The sequence below is a fragment of the Haliotis cracherodii genome, unplaced genomic scaffold (assembly GCF_022045235.1).
Source record: "Haliotis cracherodii isolate W230 unplaced genomic scaffold, xgHalCrac1.p SCAF_5, whole genome shotgun sequence".
In the NCBI taxonomy this organism is placed as follows: Eukaryota; Metazoa; Mollusca; class Gastropoda; order Lepetellida; family Haliotidae; genus Haliotis; species Haliotis cracherodii.
The window spans coordinates 53,917,047-53,927,336 of NW_027266308.1; the positions used below are offsets into that span (position 1 = coordinate 53,917,047).

The 10,290-nt window shown below is 39.2% G+C and overlaps 1 protein-coding gene across 1 annotated transcript; it reads right to left on the reverse strand.

Annotated features, from left to right (window-relative positions):
* Positions 1-3,130: 3,130 nt before the first annotated feature.
* Positions 3,131-10,290, reverse strand: LOC139442394 (enolase-phosphatase E1-like). Its single transcript, XM_071223198.1, has 6 exons — positions 10,103-10,290; positions 8,391-8,492; positions 6,890-7,086; positions 5,769-5,901; positions 4,684-4,807; positions 3,131-3,742 (listed from the first exon to the last, which is right to left on the reverse strand). The coding sequence occupies exons 1-6, from the start codon at positions 10,208-10,210 to the stop codon at positions 3,474-3,476; spliced, it is 933 nt and encodes a 310-aa protein (XP_071079299.1). The 5' UTR covers positions 10,211-10,290; the 3' UTR covers positions 3,131-3,473.

Here is a 10,290-nt window from a genome sequence, read left to right on the forward strand (position 1 = left end):
ATGCTCGAACATGTTCGTTTACGTGGTCATACGTTTTCTTGCATGTATTTCTTGCGTTGAAAGCGTGTAGTTATAACTCCTTCGGGAGTTAACAAAGTAATTACAGTAAACTACGGTTATAACGAACACGCTTATAACGAACTTACGGATATAACGAACTTACTTTATTGGTCCCGACTATTTGCTGTAGTTATGCTGTATATCTGCTTATAACGAACTACGGTTATAACGAAGTAAAATTAGTAGTCCCTTTGAGTTCGTTTTAACCGTACTTTACTGTATGTTACTTTGGTATGATTAAAGTATGTAGGCTGGAAATGGCCCAGTTCAAACCAGGACTGCCAATAGACCCGAGTCTAAAGAGTTGGGTCATTATTTACCGTATTGTTTGTTTGCTGTCTAAGGCTGAACTCAGCAATATTACATGATAAATAATCGAGCCTGGACCACGCAATACGATGACACCCAATCAACCAAATTACCAAACTGGCCACCCGATCCGTTAAATCGCCTCATAAACCTGAACCTCGGTTACTGTGTGCCTATTCCAACCCGGAACACCCGCGGCTATACGTTCAACAGTATCCCCAAAATACAGCATATATTATACAAATATCAGTCCATATTGTTCTAAAGGTAAGTATGTGTCTCCGTGTGCAGTTCCGACCGATACCGCGCAGTACTCTGTCCAATTCGACAGGATGTATAACTATCATAAACCAGTGTTTTAAGCCAACTCATTGCCAAGTTGTTGTTTTTTAATATTGGCTAGTATAGTGAGCACAACCACCAGTATCCAAAGTGATGACGTTAATCTTGCTGGGATATCGTGCAGGAAGCAGAGGCACCGTAAGTCCCCATCATCCCCGCGAGGTGGCCTAGCCCCTAAATGATTGAAAAATTATTTTTAAATATAACTTTGTATTCATGAATAAATTGTGTATATATCAACTTGGTCTCGTCGCAATATGGCTGAAATAATGCCGATGCGCCGTTAAATTTGAATGTGCATACAGTAAGGAGTTCTATCCGTGACCCCTTTTTATTGATTTCGGGGATATCCTTAAAATGTGCTTATTTTGGGTTGAATAATTTAAAATTTGCCCTTGCGATTTTGGCACAACTTCTTGGCTACCCGTTGCATGTCATTTCAATATGAAGATCATGTGACAAAAAATGGGCTAAAAACTAAAAAGACCGACATTCGAAGTATTTAAGGGACTGTCCATTGTCTGACAACAGGGAGGGAAGATTTTTAAACTCACCAAATCACATCAAACCTATTTTGAGACATTTATTTTACTGCCAGAATGTAAAGTTACCCTATTCTACATAAAAATCTTCTGAAAATGAGGCTTAATTTGTCAAGTTCCCTGAAAATCCATTTGAAAACTAGACATACAGAAACCAATTAATAGCATAAAAGCTGTAAAAACCCGTGTCAGCTTCCAGCGTGACTGCAGGATAGAGCCAATTAGCGGCGAGTTTGTTGCAAGTCGTTCAAACGCCATTTCATTTTCATATCATATCACGTTTTCATATCATATCATGTAATTCAATCTAGGATCGTCGATGATTACCTAAATGGCACAGAGACAATGTCCCAATTTCACACATTGCGTCTAGCCATATTGGATAACAATATATCGTAAATGTTGATGCAAGTGCCTGAAAGTGATCTGGTTTCAACATCACCTCAATGAACCCTTTCAGTCCTCATCACCATCACTTGTGTCATATCTCAATCTCATCAAAATCCGATCTTAGTTCTCGCTACCGCTATTAAAACACAGATTTTAATGACATTGTGTCATATCTCTGGTGGGAGTAAATTCGGAAGTGTCAGGTTCCTCCTCAAAAGGGATCATATTTGGACGAAACAAGGATTCGACCCTATGACCAGCGAATCCTTTCATGGCTAAGGGACTTAACTCTGCACAGCAAATTGCGTCACGTAAGGACACCTAGTTCCAAATTGAAAATTGTATAAAATGTCACACTCCTGTCACGAAGGATGCAAGTACTGTCGATATATCTAAAGCAGTATATATTGGAAACTAAATGGGTCCTGAATGTTAAGAAGGCGGGAAAAACAGACTTTGTGAAGTCTGGGTGTCAGATGGAGAAGAATGAAAGTAGCATGTGTAAATAATGATGTGTAAGCGTTATTACAATTGCCTTTCACAATAGTAAGTGTTTTCTTCCTATAGATTTGAACAAATATTCCAGTAGTGATTCCCATCTGTTTAAATCACAAACACTCATGCTGTGCAAAACAAACTTGATGCATAACATCGAAAATTACACAGAAGAAAAACACGATTTCTATACCTGGTTGCGTATCTGGATTTCATGAAAAGGGAATATGTCCTCTCTGGACATTATTCACAATATATCCCCTAGACACCACATGTGCCCACTAACTACAATATACTCCATTACCTTCATACCATTGAAGACCAGACAGTAAATAGTTGATTGCATAAATCTACATTGATTAGCTGCACAATGTTTCAAAGATCCGGGATAGAATAGGTCTTCAGCAACCCATGCTTGCCGTAACAGGCGAGGGGTATGGTGCTGTCAAACCTAGAAAACTTAATCGGGGCAAACCAGGATTTGAACCCACAATCATAGATTTCTGGTGTGCCCAAGGGATGCAACTCAGCACAGCAAATCACGGCCCCTTAGACGACTGGGTATCAGTTCATGAATATACATCATATATCGACCCGTGAAGATCCAAAGTAGAATAGGTCTTCAGCAGCCCATGCTTGTCGTAAGAGGCGACTAACGGAATCGGGTGGTCAGGCTCGCTGATTTGGTTGATGCATGTCATTGTATCCAATTGCATGGATCGATGATCATGATATCAATCACTGGATTGCCTGGCCCAGAACTCGATTATTAACAGACCGCCGTCATATAGCTGGAATATTTCTGAGTGTGGGTTTAAACAACAAACAATGTTTCCCATCACACTGACAAACCACAGGGAAATGAGATGTAGAAGCCTGCTATTGCTGATAACCTCTGCAATGTGTATCAAGTTTATGTCAAGCTGTCATTCATTTGAAGAATTAGCCATCCTCTTTCTTCAAGGAACAAAATAAAACGTAACTGTTTAGGAAACTACTTTTATTCCTCAAGAAAATGTGGTTCCCGACTGCCGCTTGCAGCCTGCCCAATCGTCTGCTTCTCAGACTTCTGCCCGCATGTTCTGTACAGCAGTGGTATTCCTGGGCATCATACACATAAATATGGTAGTAATATCAAGACAACAGCAGTCCAAAACACTGGTAATGGTCTCCAGGCTCCGCCCAGATGAAAACTATTTATATGTAAATATATATGTAAAATGAAATCCAATGAGAAATCAGTCTAAAAAAGCACCTAGTATGACAATATGAACACGTAGAGTAGGGATGATATGACAGAGGCTGTGAGATGGTTTGTGGGGATGGCAGCATTATTTATGCATCATCATCTTCCTCTGGGTTTTCCTCTTCCACCTCGTCATCATCTTCATCTTCATCAGGGTCCTCCTCGTCGTCCTCAGCCTCCCCGTTGTCATCCCCCTCAAACCTCTTCAGGTCTTCTTCATCATAATCTTCATCACCATACAATTCATCAAACTTTTCAATACAACTGAAGTTCTGTAGGTGTTCCTCTGTGAGATCCTGATTGCCAGGCCGGATGACCAGAGTGCTTCTCATTCCTGCCTGATTTGCTGCCTTGGCCTCTGTACACAAGGAAAATCCGATTTACAACAAATCATGACATGGATGGTTATTACATCTTGTTGAGCATATTAGTATAACAAACTCATATTATTATCTAAAGATAAATTGTATCAAATAAGAGAAAGAAGGAGGCTCAACATGTTCACTGAGTTAGCGGATTAAAAGTTAACGTTGCATCGGCATTATTTCAACCATATAGCGACATGTTCACTAATACAGCTGAATCATCTATATAGCTGAATCATTATTTCCGAGCCCATGAACATGACTAAATTCCCCCCTTTCAGACCAATTCCTAAGCACTATGCATTCCAAGACTTTCATTATTTCCATATTTTAACATAGACTTTAATTGTAGAGCTGGGCTTGCTTTGTCCATGGGATGTGGGCAACTGGCTCTTCAATAATGAGGGTGCAGTGCTGATCTGATTTTAATGACATTGTAGTAAATAGAAATATACAGAAATTTCAAAACACATATTTACCTTATATAAAACTGATCTCTTAAAGTATGCACAGCAGGATGAAATGTAATTAATGAGGAATCACAAACAAAAAGAGTTAGTTCCCCATCTGTGGTCATTTTCACAACTCGGCAGAAGTTCTTATTTGTTCTGTATTTTTTACATGTTATCTCTGACTATCAATAAACCAAACAAGACATAAGACAACACCTCCGCTGTCCTCCGTATGTACTGGGGGACCTGTTATGTGTTGAGTGAGTGAGTGAGTGAGTAGAGTTTTACTCCGCTTTTAGCAATATTCAAGCAATATCATTGCGGGGGACACCAGAAATGGGCTTCACACATTGTACCCATGTGGTTAATCGAACCCAGGCATTCAGCGTGACAAGCGAACACTTGAACCACTAGGCTACCCCACCGCCCCTTATGCACTGAGATCTCAGGGTTGTCACTGCCGGGGAAAAGTATGAACCTACCCTCTGGGGTATCTGTGAGGAAGAGAATTTCATCATTTTCACACCCAACTTTCGTCACTAACGTCTTGTAGCTGCTGCTCGCTGTTTTGCTGCCTATTGTTGTGTCGAAGAAATCTGTGAACAACTGAACGTAAAGACAGATATCAGACTCTGCTTGTAATACATGTGTGCTTGTTATATAGCATGGTGGTTTTGAAATGTAGTGCAGAGCTGTAGCAACAGGTATCTGGTCGATTGCTCAATGGATTGGATTAGAAATAAGAAAGCATTACAATGCAAACTGTTAACAGATTTGTCACATTATGATACAAATTTGTACTTGTTTCAAAACTTGTCAAAAAAGCAAAATGAATTTTATTGATGACAAAATTTGATATATGATGTTTGTTTGTTGATTTACGCCGCACTCAGCAATATTCCAACGGCGGTCTGTAAATAATCGAGTCTGGACCAGACAATCATGTGAATGACATCATGAGCATCGATCCATGCAATTGGGATTCGACGACATGCATTAACCAAGTCAGCGAGCCTGATCCCGTTAGTCGCCTCTTTGACAAGATAGTTGCTTTTTATGACAAGCATGGGTTGCTGAAGACCTATTCTACCCCTGATCTTCACGGGTCGATATATGATGTATATTCATGAACTGATGCTGTCACTTAATTGATTCATATCCTCTTAGGACAAGACATATGATTTAAGTGTGTTAATATCCTGTACTATCCATTACAGTATACTGCTATTTCCGAGGATAAGCTCTTGCCACTAGGTTTCTTAAAAAGACAATGGACCTGTGAAAACTTGGGGTACAATAGGTCTTCAGCAACCCATTCTTGTCGTAAGAGGCGACTAACGGGATCGGTTGGTAAGGCTCGCTGACTTGGTTGATGCATGTCATCATATCCTAATTGTGTGGATCGATGCTCATGATATCAATCACTGGACTGTCTGTTCCAGTCTCGTTTATTTACAGACCACCATAATATAGCTGGAATATTGCTGTGTGTGGCTTTAAACAACAAACAAACAAATAAACAAACAGAAGACGTGGTTCCAAACATAAAATTCATAAGAGGACTCACTTCTACTAAATCTCCCTCTGATGTGTTGGCAAACAGTAGCTTCTGTGCCTCCACACTGCCAGACGAGTAGACATACAGCTTGATGCCCTCCTCCGATAGCTGCTGTATAACTGCTGGCACATCATCAAACACCCTGCAACATTAAACTGTCATGAATCGTACTCTAAGACACCCTGTAACATTAAACTGTCATGAATCGTACTCTAAGACACCCTGTAACATTAAACTGTCATGAATCTTGTCAAACACCCTGTAACATTAAGCTGTCATGAATCGTACTGTCAGACACCCTGTAACATTAAACTGTCATGAATCTTGTCAAACACCCTGTAACATTCAACTGTCATGAATCGTACTCTAAGACACCCTGTAACATTAAACTGTCATGAATCTTGTCAAACACCCTGTAACATTAAACTGTCATGAATCTTACTGTCAGACACCCTGCAACATTAAACTGTCATGAATCTCGTCAGACACCCTGTAACATTAAACTGTCATGAATCATACTGTCAGACATCCTGTAACATTTACAATGTTGTCATTAATTATTGTCAGACACCCTGTAACAAATAATGTCGTTTTGAATCATACTGTCAGACACCCTGTAACATGAATAACAATGTTTTATGAAATATATTGGCAATCACCAGGCAATATATAACAATGTTGTCATGAATCCTATTTTAATACACACTTTATATATAACACTGTTATCCTGAAGCTTACATATTAACAGTCATTGGAAACTCGATCATGATGATACATCCACAAAAGGGACATAACTCTAGTTTAGCACATTCAAAGACATTATGTTTGATCAGTGTTTGTACATAGACAAGCAGCATTAAAGTAGGGTTTTTTTTCCTTTTTTCCTATGTGACAGTTGATCTTTGAATCCAACAAATCTTAGTACCATGGAAGCATATACTTTTTTTTGGTAATAGGACAATGTTTTTAGAGTTTATACATTACTCACATACATAACAAGGTAAGGGGACTGTAGACTTATTATATTTAATGCAAGTTCTCAGGTGTTCACTTACAACAGAAATTTTTCTTGAATCACAGATATTTTGTATTTCAATAAAAGGCTGATTTAGCATGGACAGTGTACATACTCTCCCTTGAAGGCGCCGCTCTGGTAGCCCTCCTGCCACATGTGACCCTGGAGCTGTTTCAGCTCTGTGGACTTTCTGTCCTTGCTCATCTGCCACCTCACATTCTCCGAAACTGCCTTCAGGATATCTTCCTTGTCTGAGCTGCCATCAGGAATCTCAACTACACCATCCACAGAGTCGGATTTGTCTTTGGCAGCCTGGAATAAACATGATGAACATGATGAAGATATAAAACCGATGCAAGGTCCTCTTTTCTTCGAATGAGTAAAGTGTTCAATTTCATAAAGGGAACCATTTTAAAAAAATAAGGGACCCGTGAAGCACCGGGGTAGAATAGGTTTTCAGCAACCCATGCTTGCCATAAAAGGTGACTATGCTTGTCATGAGGGGCGACTAATGGGATCGGGAGGTCAGGCTCGCTGACATTGTTGATGCATGTCATTGTATCCCAATTGTGTGGATCGATGCTCATGATGTCAATCACTGGATTGTCTGTCCAGACTCGATTATTTACAGACCGCTGTCATATAGCTGGAATATTGCTGAGTGCAGCGTTTAACAAAAGAACAACAATCAACCAAACAACCATCATAAAACGAGTGGTTACATTTTGTAAAATGTGAAGTGGTAGTTTTGAATGATTGAAGTATGGGTTAATGAACAGGAAAAATCAATGACCGATTCTGTAATCATCATGTAATCCCAACCTCGCTGACATGACAGGTGCTGTTCACAGCATCTGAGGCTAGGCCATGAAGTTCTGGATCTAACAGAGATCTAGACAAAGGGGCATAGGGTCCACTGCAGACAGACCACCTTCACACCCCATTAAGATGCATTCAACTTTCAACAAAGAAGCAGAGACCGGAAACTGTTCCAGATGAATGCCCTGATCACCAAATCTTTGTATTATGTAACAAATTCACAAGTCCATGCACTTTGCTATTCATGGTGGATTAATCAATGTCACAGCTTTGTGCTGCTCTTTAAAGCAGCATGCTAACGTGACAAGGGAAATACTGTTAATGGCCTCGAAAGGTAATGGCCAACATTTGTGTGATGTAAGGGAGGTAACTCTTATGTAATTCACAAAACCTTACTGACTAGCCATTGATTTCTTTCTGTGCTGGCTATTACAGAGATAAGAGCATGGCATGTGCATTTTCTTACTAATCATGCAAGCTGTTATTTTAAGCCATACAGTAGTAATGGCAGAATGGAATGTTTTCAGGATTGTATGTCTTTGGAAGCAAATAGATGAAAATGTCTTATTTAATTTTCACATGTACTTTCTATCATAGCATGTTTTAAAAAAAAACCCAAAAAAACAACACATAATATTCATACTCACTCAAATACATTAAATTATAACCTTTCAATTTCAACACTTATCTAATGGATCTTGATGAGAAAACAACATCAATCTATCTATATGATATCTCTATTTCACATCTAAATTTAACTCAGGTAAGTAATTGGTAATTGCTACACAGTGCCTCACCAGGGTTCGTAATGCTGTAATGTCTTTCTGTGTCTCTGTGTCGTCATAATGTTTCTTGAGGTAAGTGTCCAGATTGTCTGTGATATAGGGGAATAATGTGTCCTGAAAAAAACAAGGAATAAATATATTTTACCTTGAATTGCTTAAATATATATCAGTTATATAAAATACGGTACTCATCAATAACATTAAGAATACACTTTGTATTGTTAAAATTGACTGGGTACATAAATGTTGCGAAATTCAGAAAATTATTTTAGCAGAATTTTGTTTTGTTTTGCATCCTTAATTTGCTGAATGTTACACTGCAGTGGTACATTTGGAGATTTCAAAACTGTTAATGGTCAATCTCTCTTAAGCGAGCTCAAAGATCTGATTTGAATTAAATAGCTGATTGGCTAATATTGCGAGTTATTATATTCCCTTGCAAATACAATTCTACTTTTCAGTAGTGAAAATATGTGGACTTTATCCATAACATTGGTACACGAGTCTTTCGGTTCAGGAGATGTATCTACAGTTAGTAAACCAAGTTTGACTGAGAGACAGATGCAATTAATGTATGATATGCGCGGAAGTCATTTTACCGAATGTTTACGGTAAACTACATGTAGGTCACATCTGGGGCAGTTTCACATTACACGCTCAAGAAACTATTCTGATCATTAAACTTTGTACATGCTTCCAATAAATGTTTGGGTATTTGTCGAAAATACACAAATATATTCTAAATAACCTTAAAGAATTTAGCCACCTCGGAATACAACAAATCAATCTCATTTTCAAGGCCGTCCGGTGCAGGACCGCCATATTGCCTTTCTCTACAACTAGCTTAACGAGGGTAGTGAATGGAAGAGTTATCACGTGACCAACATGGCTATTCCCACTATAATTCAAACTCCCCGCACAAAACTTTTGCCGGCACACCAACTTAAAAGTTATAATTTAGATCACAAACTGATTTGCCATTGAGATAGGGCACTTGTTGAATAGATGATATAGTTGAAAGAGACTAACCCACTTGGCAGATTAGCGAAAAAATTAACGTCAAAAATTTATGACGCTCTACTGTCAACATCACATTGAAAAAAAACAACTTTCAGAAACCCGGAAATAAACATTTTGCAAAATTTTATCACCGAGACCCTAAGAGATGTGCATTCAACACAATGATCGGACATTTAGTAGCCTCAAATGATTTTCTTAAACACGCATATAACTTAGCATAATGTCATGTTTAAATAATTGTTTTTCATTGAAAACGCCGTGCGCTCCTAAGTACCTTAAGCGCTCCTACTCCGGGAGAGGGCTAATGACAAAGTCACAAAAACAATGCAGACTTACGAGTGATAGTAATATTGTCTGCTTCCCCCCGTTGGATAAGGTCTATCTCACTACAAGAGGACCTGCAAATGCCTAATATTCACATTCTCAAACAGCGTTATCTACAGGGACGATGGTGCCCTCCGATACCCATGTCGTGCATGTTGTTGGATAAATAACGCATCTGCTGAAAGCGCCAACATGACAGGTGCAGCCGACGGAAGAAACCCTCCCGTTGAAGCCCCAATGATAGTTAAATCAAAGTAGCGCATCCCTTATAACAAATATTTGGCGCAATTACAAGGAAAATCAGAAGCGGTACATGTTCCTTGTTGGTCGACACTTAATAATAACAGTCTACTTAGCCGCAAAGATCCTAAATACTTTACCTTCACAAATGAAATTGGAGTTGTTGTCCCCTCAATATCCACAATTACTGCTTTAACTCCTCCTAGGAGAGAGTCGGCTTCTTGTGCACAACGTTTCTGAGGTGCCATGATGGATTAAACCAGCGCCCGGCGAGCAAGCGTCTGATCTGCTAGTGAACAAAGACGCGAATGAATCGAGCTTCAGCCAG